Below are 13,993 nucleotides of genomic sequence, written 5' to 3' on the forward strand. Positions count from 1 at the left end.
TTAAGACAAAAGTTACAAAAGTATTATAAGTGTTATTTGCAAATGATTGCAGTTGAATTGTTTATATTTCATTTTTACAAACGTGCCCATGCAGGATTCAACTTCACACGCAGGTTTTAACGTACTGTAGACCAAATGATAAAATGTATCATGGTCAGCGGTGCATCGCCGTGACCTTCACGGAAATTGTATGCGCCGGGAATATATATACTCCGAGTATCTGTTGATTATGTATAGAAGTACAATACGAGTATAATTCGCATTGCATACATAATCCGTAGTGACTCTGGCTTGAAATATACAAGCGCTTACTGTAGCGCACTAGTAATTAATCACACTCTGTTAAGAAGTACCACCCGTATAAAAAAGTGGCAGCACAGTTTATTAGTTAATTCCCAAGTGTCCTTCATTTTGCATATTATCCGAAAGAACACACATACACACAGAGCCGACAATGCCAAAGCCGTTGCTCTTGAGTCGGTGTACACTTGTGGGGTTTTTTTATGAGCAGTCCTATAACAATCTGCTCCCGGAGAATATCGAACGAGGCAGAAAGCGCTCGATGAGGCAATCCACCACCGGATAGATGTGTTTCCGTCGCGATGCCGATTGCACTACAAGCGCAGTGCTCCACAACACTATCTATCGGCATCGACAAACCCGGGAAGAAGCCACACACAGGCGCATATACCGGGCCACACACAGCATTGCACGGTATGCCGGGCCCTGAAAAACTGTACAAATAAACTGTAAAATTGCTGTCTTTCAGCGGGCGCGCGCGGGCCGAAGGGAAATCGATAACGCAGATTACAACCTCTCTTCAACATTCCTTCATTATCATAAATTTCTCAGTGAGAGTTTGCGCGGGGAATACAGCCGGTTGGACCGGCAAAAAGCGGGAAACTGTAGAAATCGATGGCATTATGAACTGTGTTCGCGGTTGTGTACAGAGGAAATATTCTCCAATTATACACGGTTATTAGGTTTGCCGTAGAATTGTGATGACAAGGGTAGATATTGTGCGATTGGATAGGCGAGATTCTGTTCGCGTGTACGCCTTTCTGCGGCAACCGAACCCGGATGCAGCGCTCACCACCGTATTGACACTCGCTCCGCCTGTTTATCGACAGCCGCCAATCGGAACAGCGCATTTATTGGTTGGGCAAATACGGCCGCTGCGCCGCCCAAATCTTTTACCAGCGATATGTACACAACACGGACAGGCCGATGCACGGTATATATCGTGGGAAGAGGGGAATATTAATGGATCGGGATAGATGTGAGATATATACATATTGTGCATTGGGAGAGACACGCTGCTGATCCCCGGCAAAAGCATGTGCACAGAAGGGATTTTTGGCTGAGGAGTATCGAACCTATCTGGCCGCTGTTGTGGCGTTAGTGGGCGCAAATGCTTGTAATACCATCCTTGGCACTTTCTTAGCCGCTAGTGTACTTGTCGTATTATTGTACACAACGGCAGATGCTCCAGTGTATTGTGTTACCGGGGAGAGATTTCGCCTTCTCCCCATCGCGCCGCTGTTACTGCCACCAGCACTAACAACGCCATGCGCCTGCGTGACTCAAGTGCCTGATAATTTCTTCCCCCACTCAAATTATATTCACAACCAATAACGCCGGACGCGTGTTACGGCACTAATCGTCAAGTCACTCGCCGTGTGTGTAAATCATTTATTTTTCATACCGCTCTAATCTGTGATGGATTTATCGGACACGTACAGGGATTAGCAGCGACCCGGCCCTGTTATTTGGTCACAGCCGGCATCATGCAGCGTCAGGAATCACGGCCCTTGGACAATGAGGGCTACCAGGGACCAAAAATCACCTTCGGCATCGATTTACCGGATGACACCTGGAACAGTAATCAGCCGCATCCGGACATTAATTCCCCGTCTTTCACCGGCAACAACGGCGCCTACCATGACCGCTTCCCCGGCGCGGCCGCCAATAAAGTGCACCGCTTCAAGGATAAACTCCGCGAGGAATTCTCCACCGGCTTCATCATTCCCAAGATTTTCTATTTTTTCTTCTTCTGTGCTTTCGGCAGCTTCTTCCCGCTGATGGCCATCTACTTTAAAATCTGGCCTTCACCGCCGCGCAGGCCGGCATCCTCATCGGGGTACGGCCCTTCATCGAGTTCATCTCGTCGCCCATCTGGGCCAAGATTGTCGATAAACTGGGCCGGCTCAAGTGGATTCTCATGTTCTCCTTATTGTCGCTCATCGGCTTTACATTGACCATCAGCCAGATTCGGCCGAAACACTCCGGGTGTCTGGCTTGGAACCTCACCCACTACTGGTTCCTGGATCCGCTGGTGGAGCTGGATAACGACGCCGATATCGGGGAATTCCCGCAGACGCAGACGGTGCCGGATCACGATATGCGGCTGCATCTCCCGCCGGGTCACGTGGTCGGCTGGTCGCCCATGAAGTTGAAACAGTATAATGTGATTAATTACAATAAGGAGGATGAGAACGAGAACGAGTGGTTGAAACCGCCGTTTAGTGCGGCGGTGTACCGTGCGGATAATGTCGCCAAGACCTTTTGGACGCTGCTGCTGGTGGTTATATTAAGTGAGTTCTGCGCGTCGCCGGCCATTCCCTTGGCGGATGCCGCAACGATTGCCAGTTTACCGCCTGGAGAGGTGAGCTACAGTATTTTTAGGCATATATACCGGTGCCGGCTAATTAATATGGATGGGCGCAGATGGGCTATTTTTAGGGATTTTCTTCAGAGTAGCGTTTGTTTGTTTTACGTGCAGGGTGGGTGCAAATTCGAGGTTGAAGAAATATTTGTCTGAAAACTCCCGCAGGGGCTGTGTTACATAATGCATGCCGCAAGACGTTTTCTGACGACATGAAAATTAATCAGCTCGACATTAGCTCAATCGATAGATGCACTGCAAAAATCTTAGTAATAATGTTGTAATTTACTACAAAAGTAGCAACGGGATTAAGTTAGTGTTCACGGTGTAATAATAATATATATAATCACTAACAAAAATTTTATAAATAAAAGAGGAAGTAACTTTTTGTACGTTCTTGTGGGGAAATTTTGAGTATCGGCAAGATTTTAATTTAATTCTATTAGGAATGAATTACAGAAAGGAGTGGCACGTATCCTAAAATAGCTGCGTAACAGTTATTTTTATTACAATTGTTATTACCGATACACTGCTGTACGATAACAAAATAACACTTGAAAGAAGCGAACCACAATCCAACTGAACTTCCAGCGTAATTAAACGATCAGGACAGCGGAAGCAACCTGGAGTAGTTGCTCATATCGATTGGCATCGTGCATTACCAGTCCGGACACGAAGGTCCCATATTCTACATAAATCACTCGGCGTCTTTTCTCTTGTACATTTATATATATGGGCATGGCAGAGCCGTGGTGTGTGTATAGCTGCGAAAGTGTAATGCCCATCGATCATCACACACCACCGGAACACAAAAGACACCGCGTCCGCGATGATTAATCTCCCACTTTTAACCTCCGCCCGTTGTTTTGACGGTTAACATTTTCCCTTTGCCTCTCCCGCGTCTAGGTCAACCGGCACGCTCGCCAACGCATGTTCGGCTCCTTCGGCTGGGGTCTGGCCATGTTCTGTGTCGGGTTTGTCCTGGACCATTCGGCCATGATCGGCTGGCATCCCTGCGATGTTAATGATAAACACGAACGTAACTACACCTACTGCTTTGCGGCATTCACGACCTTTATGGGGATTGCCACGATAACGGCCTTCCGCTTCAAGCTGAAGGATCTGCCCAGTCAGTTGGGCACCGTGCCGTGGCGGATCGGGTTTCCGGCCATGCAGCAGCAGCCCATGGATACCAAGTATACGTATCCATCCAGTTCGGCGCATCTGCAGGATGACGAGGTAGGTATTAAAGCCGAAAGGTAGCCGGGCTGTTTACGCTAAAGCGGTAACAATTATGTTGTACACTCATCAGTGACGCAATTAAATTTGATAGTTATTTAAGTCTGTTTGCGTATGGGGATAATTTATGTAGCGTCATGCAGAATCTGAGTGGATTAAGAACATATTTTTATTAGTAAAAACCTTCATTTTTAACACCATCGTGCCGGTGTATTTAGCAAGCCTGGCTGCTTCGAGTATTATTAAAATGTACTCGTTCGACATGCAGTGTACCTTAGCTTAATAATAAATTTTTGTAAAGGTAGATAATAAAAACACGTTCTGTACATCGACGATTTAACTTTGCATCTCGTATTAAAATTTTTATGTAAAAGAAAATTTGTTTAACTCAGGGAAGTCATCTTTTGTACATAAATTAAATGTATCTCTACAAAATGTATTTATCTGTATGAATTATGGCCATGAACAGCATCATGACGAAACTCGCTTAGTAATATTTACTACAGAGTACTATAGTGATAAAGCATGAATATATCATCCAAGTGCGCCGAGTAATGTGCAGCGTAGAAGTTATGCTCATCGTAGGGAATGCTGGATGCGCCGATCATAACAACCAGCAACGCGGACGATCTGGACGCCACCATCGATAACAATCCCATGCGCACCGACTACGGCAGTCTACTGCAAGTGTTCCGCACATACGGAAATATCAAGTTTTACGTCATGCTATCCACGGGCTGGTTCATGGGCTTTGGCACGGCATTGACATTCTCCTACCAGTTCTGGCATTTACAAGTATGTTTTCTAGCATGTGCTGAATCTAAACACACTCTCCAATTACCCTCCAAGCACAACTTTTGCGGCTGCACGCGCGCGCGCCCGATTATTTTGGGCCGTTACGCCGGTGATGGATTAATTATCAGGATCCGGTTACACACAGCGCTTATTCCAAGTCACATTAACATTAGCTGAGAAAATCTGCATGATTGCAAATAATTATTGTAATTAAATTGATTTCATCTTGGAATGATTTAATTCTATACATACATATCTCATGTTTTCGCGAAAAGTCTTCCAAGGATTTACTAAATTACTATGCGCGTACTGCACTTAATTACGGCATATGAATTTCTAAGAAAAATATTTTAGGATTACCGGCGTAATTTCTCAGGTTGCTTTTGCAATATTTGATCGTTTTACTAATGAGAAAAAATTTTCGCCGCAATCATTGCAAATTAAATCGAATTTTTAAGCAAGTATCCAAGAAATAAATTTTTAGTTTTATACGAAATCTGTAAGAAATGTTGTATAAAATAAAACCAGAATTAGTCCGTCCCAGCAAGTAAACAACAGCCACGAAGAACACTACTGCTACGTGATTTTTTTGTGTCTGATTGAGTAAACTCCGTCTACCGACATTGATTGAACAGTCGACAATGTTTGTCCATAACAATTTTCCAGCGTTTAAACTGTCGGCGATGGCGATGCCACATTATCTGAAAAGTCAAACCCGTGCAGTGTTGATTCTAGCCGGGCGCGCGCGCTCCCATGACGTCACGCGCTGGGGGTAATTTGTGGCGATTTGGTTAATTTCCTTCCGGTGAATCGGGCAGCGGAATGGCGGCGGGGAATTTGTATTGACTCAACGAGTGGCCTAATGTTAATTTGTCCGTGTATATGTTATACCCGTATGCTTACGTATATACGTGTGTGCTTATCGGCAGGATTTGGGTGGGAAAGCCTCGGTGTTCGGTATCGCATCAATTATCAACCATACTTGCGAGATCCTGAGCTTTTTCGTTACCAGTAAACTAATCCGGCGGATTGGTGTTTATAAAGCCATCTATCTGTCCTTTGCCTTGAAGGGGATCAGATTTCTCTTCCTATCCTGGGTGGACAATCCCTGGTGGGTCATTCCCTTCGCCATAATGCAAGGTACATCACTGCTAACATTTTTTTGCTTTTCGATTTAAGCAGCTTACATTTCTATAAATATTCTTTGGTATAAGCAGAACGGCTGTTTCTCTGTTAATTAAAATGCAAGCTTTGTATAAAAAGGGACACAGTATGCAGTCGTATGTATCTACCGCTTCCCATTTATTATACTTAACTTTCTGAGGGCAAAGAAAGAGGTAGGGAAATCCATAGATGTACGCAATCGTAGTCACTTTTATTATACTGTACAAATATTTTGGAAACATATTCTACGTAGAATTGTGCAGATGTTGTATGCAGAATGGCAAAGGATATAAAAGTACATAATAATTACACGAGCTTGTGTATACTCGCATGTATATATATATTAGTTAGTCCGCTAATTAATGCCAACTTTGTTTGTGATGTTCGCTGTTCCGCCGATTTATGGCGCGCATAAGCATTGTATTTCGTAATTCTATATACTGCTCACATCGTCTGAATCGACAAATTATTCTACTGCTTTTTATAGTTGAAGTAACAGTTTGCTGGTATTGGACGTTAAATTTCACTTTAAAATGTAACGAAAAACCAAACGATGAGCCTGGGAAAATAGTCATCACTGTAACGACGCACATAACCTTTGAGTTGCGGTCTGTTGAGAAGTCAGTGCCATTTCCGGCACCGGTTTTGTCTGACTGCTACAGTCCGGCAATTACAATGGATTAGGCGTGGCTGCAGTTAGGGAGATTAATGGGGAAAGGAGAGAGGATGGTCGTTATCGTATACGCACTGTGATATTTGGACTGTATAAGACGCGACGTGGCTAGAAAATTATTCCCCGCCGCAACGATAGCAGCATCCCCCGTGCAGCACGGTATACCGTAACAAGTGTGTATGTGTTTGTCGTTATATTGTACGAGTACATATTACCGTAATGCCTCTCTCCCTGCCGGTATCGATCGGCAAACCGGGCTCCCAGTTTCGGCAGTGACTGCCGATCAGGACTCCACTGGGACACGTCAGCCTGCATGTTGGCTGCAGTCACCGGAAGCGGGTAGAGTAGCGCCCGCAATGGGCCTGTAGTGGGAGTGTGGCCGAGGCCATCTTAACAGGCCAATCAATTCTCCTTTACGTGTGTGCGCTGTAAACGCTTCAAACAGTTTACATGGCATGGGGCCGGGCCGACGAGGGTGCTGCAGGAATAAGCAGGATGCGGCCGGGTTAAGTAGTAAATGCTTAAGCTTCTAAAGTAAATTGATATCGCTCCATATTTTTCTGCTTCTCAAAGAAGTGCATCTGCATGGATTTTCCTTTCTAACGAATGTATTATATGTACAGATACTGGTAAGGGTATGAGCTATGAGGATCGATTTTAAGTTACAGAGTATTCTGTTGATAAAGAGGAAATTCGTTTTTATGCACACTATACAGTAGATTTCGTTTTTTTGGCGCAGAAGTACAGATCCATATGTGCATTTTTTATCCTCGTTTTTATCCTTTCCCGGGGCTGTCAGCCGTACTGCGCCGTGTATTTCATTTCGTTTAATATAAACAGGATATATGTATTGTATACTGCAGACAGGATATTATATATACAGCTATGTAAAAATGCGTATTATAAGTGTTTTGTTAGAAATTTACCTTCATTACCCAATAACGAAGAAAATGCATTCCAAAGTTCACTTCGTACAGATGTTAACAGTGGTACTACAGGTCTTCAGTACTAGTATTTACTTTGAAAACTGATTATGTACAGAGCAGTAGACTGAATCTTACAATGTTAATTAAGCGTGTGACCTTTATGTAATTGATAAAGCGTCCGTATACAGTTGTTACGTAATCATGGCTATTCTGTTTTAAAATCGTTTCTGCTGTTTCGTTGTGACAAAGGCTTACATCGCACCCCTTTCTCAGGGGAATTCTTTCTGCGTCGGAAACGTGCTCGACAGGCGAATGTCCTGGTGGTGTAGGCGAAAATCGTTCTCCTCAAGATGGCGGTTCTATATAACAGAGGCGCGTCGGCTGTGCGGAGAACGTAGTCAGTTTACTATCGAGCACCACTTGTTCCCCGTTCGTAATCAAGCAACTGATCAAGTGGCGGATTCGTCAGGTGCAGGCTACGAATTGTTTTCTCCCCTTACCGCGGCAGCCGCTGCGGGCACAGCTGACACTTCCGCTCGAATGGGTCTTGTGCGAGACTATAGCTACGGTCTTCCGTAAACAGGAAAACGCTGTCAATTACGTCCGTGCTTGTGCTGATTACTATGCATCGCAAAATTTAGTCCCTTTTTGGACTCGTTAGTTTATCGTATGGTTCTCGTAAAGGTTGTATTGCGAAAATTAAATAACCCTTAATGCAAATCATAATTTCTTTATGGCCGCGGTTTTAATGACTGATTTTAAGCGTTCTATAATGTTGTTGAGGGAGCCATTAATTTTTGTATAATCGTATTCGACTACTACCCAATTATTTTTGCAGGTTTTACCCATGCATTACAATGGATTGCCATCTGCTCATACTTCAGTTTACTGACCATTTCCACACAAGGACTGCAGCCTGCCATGCAGGGTATTCTAGCCATTTGCCAGCATGGGTTTGGCCGTGCTTGCGGCTCGATTTTCGGTGGCTTCTTCATGGAGGCCTATGGTATGTGTGGTCGAGAGATTTTTGTTACTACCGCGTTTGCTGTTGTAGTTCTATAATTTTCTAAAAATGTCATAAAAACATCTCCAGTACGGACAGGTACAACTACAGCTTTTTATATTTGTATACAGCAAATCAACCAAAGATTGTAGCCGATAGTTGTAGCCGATAGTTTTACGCACGTTTTATTTTTGCAAAATAAACCACATGACGGTAGCAGAGGTTTTTCGGGCGCGTGTTTACTTTGCTGTTACGGCCATATTTGATTTACAGGCTCCGGATTGCTCTTCCGCGTGTACGGCATCTTCTGTTTCTTCCTGGGCGGTGGCCTCTTTGGCTTTCTATGGTTCTACGGACGCTACTACGAGCACGGAGGTACTTCAGTGGACAGTGACCAACCCATGCATCTGCTGCAGGAAGGCCCTAACTATCTCAATCCGCACGGCGTCCCCGGCACTTCCGTGTCGCGCTCCCCGTCACCCACGCCCGACCGGATGCGGCAGATGCAGGGCAGCCGGAGCGCGGCCGATGTCCGGACCACCGCACAGCAGCCGGCGCAGGTCACGCTGCACTCCACGGCGTCCTATGGAGCGATGCACTGAGCAGCATCTTCCTCAGATGCAAAAAAATAAAGCAAATCAGGAATAAAAATCTCGGCTTGATCGATGTACGGTCGGTGTTCCTGTCGTGGAGGTTATGGAGTGAAGCAATACCCGGTGTGGCATGAGAGTGGTACTCTGCAGTCTCATGCACTGGACCCGGGTTTTACTTTTATGTTTGAGAAGTATATTTACTTAATAATTAGCGGCAATCTCTTGTGTTGTGGTATGGCGGGGCAGCCATGGAAAAAACGCATTTAGGGTGTTGCATGGTTAATATAGTCGTCTTGTTGACCTTTATGCAGTACAGGTCTGTGAATGCAACCGGTGGTTTAATATACGGTAAACATTGATTTGTGATGCTCTAAATAAAAATCCTGCAAGTAAAAGTGTACTTTGCGACAGTCTGTATCACTCATGTAGAGTAATTAGCATTTAGCACTATCAGCCCGAAGAGCCTAAAATTAAATTTTTGAATAATTGAATTTCTTGACGCAACAGCAAAACTGACTTCAGTGTACAGTATAACAAATTCAGATATCTGCAGCCGAAAATTATGAAACTATTAAAACGGCATTCAAACTGGTTTTGTATTAAAGTTAATTACTCGTACCGAGGCTTCAACAGAACGTTTTGCAAATTCGAAAGACCACGTCGCCACTCGCAACGATCGGACTGGTTTTTCCGCGAGTGCTACTAGTATACTACGAGTACAGAGTGCTTCAACTAATGGTAAAATCACTGTGCATGCAGCTAGCATTCCTAGAATACCTACCTAAAATTGTACGTAGATATTTCAATAAATTATATCTATATTAACATTAACTGAGTGATGCTCGCTGGTGTGAATTTACATATTTATTGCTTATACTCTGTAGTTAGTTAATTGCACTAGGGTGTTACTTACCCGGTATTAGTTATAATTTATTGAAGAAATAATTAGAATCAGTACTTATGTCTACGTACTTTCTCATACCGGTAAATCAATGCTCTAAATATTTACTAATTCATCAGAAATGACAGGGGGTGAGGAAGTGATAGAGAGACGCCTCGCGTGACCCGCCGGGAAAAACCGGCCTAGCGTTCCGATAGCGAGCCAGCCTGGGATGATCGTCAGTTGCCGCTCTCAGTTTCCGGTTGAACCAGCCGCCGTCTAGCTACGCGCAGGGCGGTTGCCGATCTGCCATACTGTGCATCATACAAATCCTGGTTGTTGTTTTGTCAGTGTGCTGCGGCATAAGAGGGATACGGATTACGGACTCTTACGATTTTGTAGTTTTCGTATTTTAAATAACCGTATTTTTAGTTTCCTCTGGTCCTTCCTGTACAGTACGGTCAATACCAAATCCTCTTTGGAAAACATCAGCTTATTGGAGGTTGAAGATTCATAAACCCTTCGACGCGTTGTTAGCGAGATCTTCTGAATACGACATGATTCTGAATAGAGTTTTCATTTCGTCAGCCCAAGGTTGGTTTGCGATGCGCTCACGATTATTGGCAGTTTTCTGTGATTTCGGATGTTTACGATACGTATATGTGGGTCTCCTAAATAGGATGGAGAAACTTCGCAAGTCAGGCAGCTGCTGGGAAAGAATCGTGTAGGATTTATCGGCCTCGGTGAGTCCCGCTTGCGAATTGCGACATGCAAAGCACTCTGTCTACAGTGCTGATCAGGTTCTCTATACACTATACAGTTTTGAGCTTCTTGGTGCAGACCTCTTATGCATCGCTTATCTGCCTGAATTATTCTTTTGCATGCTCTTTCTATGGGATTGCAAAGCTACCCATTACACAGATGGCTGAGCCAGCGAAATGGTGATTGATTGTAATTTGTAATAGGGAATATGGGATCGCACATGGCGCAGAACCTGATCAAGAACGGACATTCGCTGGTGGTGTACGATATTTATCCCGAAGCGGTGGCTCCGTTGGAGGCCGCGGGCGCTCTGGCCGCTCGTTCTCCCCGCCGATGTGGCCGACAACGCGGACCGCATCATCACCATGCTGCCATCCTCGCCACATGTTCACCAAGTATTCAACGCCGATAATGGAATCTTCAAGTAGGCAGGCAGTTTTAGAAGATTTCCTCCCTAGCCCTGGTTTACCAAGTACATATTCTTCCTTTGGAACTTTTGCGAGCTGCTGCTCATACTGCTAAATATAAATTTTCATTTTTAAAGATTATCTTGTTTTCCAGTACGATGCCGATTTCAGTGCGAGTTTTTGAAATTTGAAAGCGTGTAACATTCTTTCAGCTGTATACACCATTGTAAATACATCGCACAACATTTTTCAACTTTAAAGACATACGTATATTTCTAAATGATATGGGTCCCTTCTCGTGCTGACTGGGACAGATTTTCATTTGATCGTATTTTGTATGAGCGAGGCTCGTCTCTGCAAAATTGCAATATTGCAAATAAAGGCTGCATCATTTTTTAAATACACTTTTACGAATGTTTGTGTGGACAAATGCGTTCTCAAGTGTTTTGTTTTGGATAAAGAAATGGGAAGTGATTTATAGGACAGTCCGCAATGGGACGATTCTAATCGACAGCAGCACGATTGATCCCGCTTTGACGAAGGATTTGTCGAGAATCGCCGAGAAGAAGGGAGCTGTATTCGTGGATGCACCGGTTTCTGGAGGTACAAACTACAACCGAGATTGATAGAATAATGTTTTGCATTTGATTATCTGTTAAAACCAAACTTTTTTCAGATCTAGATACTTGCGTTAAAATATACAGTAATGTGTTATCGCGTTTACGTAGCAGCTGATTCTGATTTCACAGTACCAACAATAAGGTACGATGCACAGTTACCTTCAACTGCCCATCACGATTTACGGGCAGTTTTAAGATTTCTCATGCGGACAGTTTCCCTGGTTTGGACTTGAGTTTTGTTGTTTGATATCCTGATGTTGCTTGTGATACTGTAGGAACATTAGAGAAAATTCAAGCATGGGTTTGTTATTCTTCCAGGTGTAACTGGCGCACGTGACCAAACCCTGACCTTCATGGTCGGCTGCGAGGAGTCTTCCTTCGCCAAGGTGAAGTCCCTCCTGGAGCACATGGGCAAGAACATCGTTCACTGTGGTCCGACGGGGATGGGAGAGGCCGCGAAGATCTGCAATAATATGCTGATGGCCATCGGGATGATTGGTGTGTCTGAAGCGATGAATCTGGGATTACGGTAGGTGCTGACGCCAACCGGAAGTGACCACTGGCTGCGGGTAATGCATGGTTTGTGCGGTGTAGGCTAGGTCTGGATCCCAAAGTCTTAGCCGGTATTATTAACACCAGCAGTGGACGGTGTTGGTCCAGTGAGATCTACAATCCGGTGCCGGGTATTAAAGAGGGAACGCCGTCGTGTACAAATTATCAAGGCGGATTTGCCAGCAGTCTTATGGCTAAGGTTAGTGCATTCAGCAGTTTGACGCCTGTTGGTTATATTATATACAAGTATCTATATTTCATAATAAATTTTTTATTTACAGCTTTTGTAAATTGTTGCCTGATATTGTTGCGTTGTATAATACATTGTGCTTACACTTTACTTGGAATGTACAATCAGTCTTATTAGTTTTTATGTTAAAAGTGTTACTCTTAAAAGTTTGTGCGAATTGTGTTAAACAATAAGCACGGTTTCTTTATGAGTAGGTTGTGTACTTGTTAAGAGTGGTAGATTAATTTAAAGGTGTCGTAGAAGTACAAGTGTCGATGTCGAAGTGATTACATCGTAGAAGTGTCGATGTCGGCAATAGTCAAGGTTCTGTTTCTGAGAGTGAAATCTTATAATTTATTATTAATTTAGAATTTGAAACTTGTGTACTGTATATAGATATAAAAATATCGCATTTGCATTTGATGTAATGTAGTACGTTTGTTTGTAGGATTTGGGATTGGCTCAGAGTGCAGCTACTGCGACCATGTCGCCCACACCGCTCGGCAGTTTAGCCCATCAGATCTACCGTCTGATGATGTCCAACGGGATGGGCAATAAAGACTTCTCATCGGTGTACCAGTTTCTCCAGGATGGCCAGGTTCAGGGTGAAAAATCTCCGGCAAAATAAAAACGCTCAGAGAGAGTATGCCTGTTATTAATTCTGATCGGCACATGCAATGCTGACTGTCTTTCCAAACCTTCCGGGAGTGTTATTATATTAAGTCTCTCCGGTTGCAGCGGGGAGTTTTATCTTTTTACTTGTTCCGTGTTTTGTGTTTGGTCCGTGTTTCAGGGAATTGTGGTTGTTCTGGTGGCTATGTGCTGGTAGCGGGAGATTCGTGCACAACGCAAAACGTCGTCGAGCACGTCTGAAACGTTTCCAAGTAAACGGTGCGTTGAATTGGAACCGGGGGTGTGGTTAACGGGTTGTCATTGGCTGCTCATCGGGTGTGTCGAGAATTCGGGTGGATTTATGAGTCGTACGAAGCGTACCGGAACTAATTAGACGTCACGTAATTTTCAGATGTTTTATTAATTTTATTTATGATATTATGTTTTATTTATGTGTTCTGGTTTTATTGCATTTTTAAGGATATGCCGGCATTTTATAAAATTGCCTGGTTAACGTCGAATAAATTTGGGAGATTAATTAATTTTAGTGTTTAATTTTGAAACCTATTTTGTACAAAATTTAAAGTTACGTTTTATTTTACACAAGCTAAAGCTTCCTTTTCTTACAACAAAATTAATATTAACAGATTTCCTCCTCAATAAATTCACGCAGCTTCGCTTAATACTAGAATTTTTACATTAAGTTTGATTTTGAATTAATGCAAATGTATCGGTATGAGCATTTGAATTGAAATCCCGAAAAATCACGTCGGGGCAGTAGTCGCTCGTATATTGATTGCAGTTTAAAGTTGGTTCTACGAGCGTGTGAGGAGGTGACTGACTTCCGGTTTTTAGTCGACAGTCCGTGCGTTC

The 13,993-nt window shown here is 43.7% G+C and overlaps 2 protein-coding genes across 2 annotated transcripts; both read left to right on the forward strand.

Annotated features, from left to right (window-relative positions):
• The first annotated feature begins 1,258 nt into the window (after nucleotides 1-1,258).
• Nucleotides 1,259-9,438, forward strand: LOC129583236 (major facilitator superfamily domain-containing protein 6-like). The gene is given in 7 exon segments (XM_055474953.1): nucleotides 1,259-2,094; nucleotides 2,097-2,665; nucleotides 3,572-3,904; nucleotides 4,490-4,699; nucleotides 5,629-5,839; nucleotides 8,301-8,468; nucleotides 8,739-9,438. Coding segments are annotated over 7 exon segments (2,127 nt in total). The 5' UTR covers nucleotides 1,259-1,787; the 3' UTR covers nucleotides 9,068-9,438.
• A 732-nt stretch (nucleotides 9,439-10,170) lies between these two features.
• Nucleotides 10,171-13,371, forward strand: LOC129583483 (3-hydroxyisobutyrate dehydrogenase, mitochondrial-like). The gene is given in 8 exon segments (XM_055475276.1): nucleotides 10,171-10,176; nucleotides 10,618-10,681; nucleotides 10,904-11,025; nucleotides 11,027-11,124; nucleotides 11,589-11,710; nucleotides 12,046-12,256; nucleotides 12,322-12,478; nucleotides 12,957-13,371. Coding segments are annotated over 8 exon segments (960 nt in total). The 3' UTR covers nucleotides 13,137-13,371.
• The last annotated feature ends 622 nt before the right edge of the window (nucleotides 13,372-13,993 follow it).

This window comes from Paramacrobiotus metropolitanus, unplaced genomic scaffold (genome assembly GCF_019649055.1).
Source record: "Paramacrobiotus metropolitanus isolate TYO unplaced genomic scaffold, Prichtersi_v1.0 Parri_scaffold0000010, whole genome shotgun sequence".
NCBI lineage: Eukaryota > Metazoa > Tardigrada > Eutardigrada > Parachela > Macrobiotidae > Paramacrobiotus > Paramacrobiotus metropolitanus.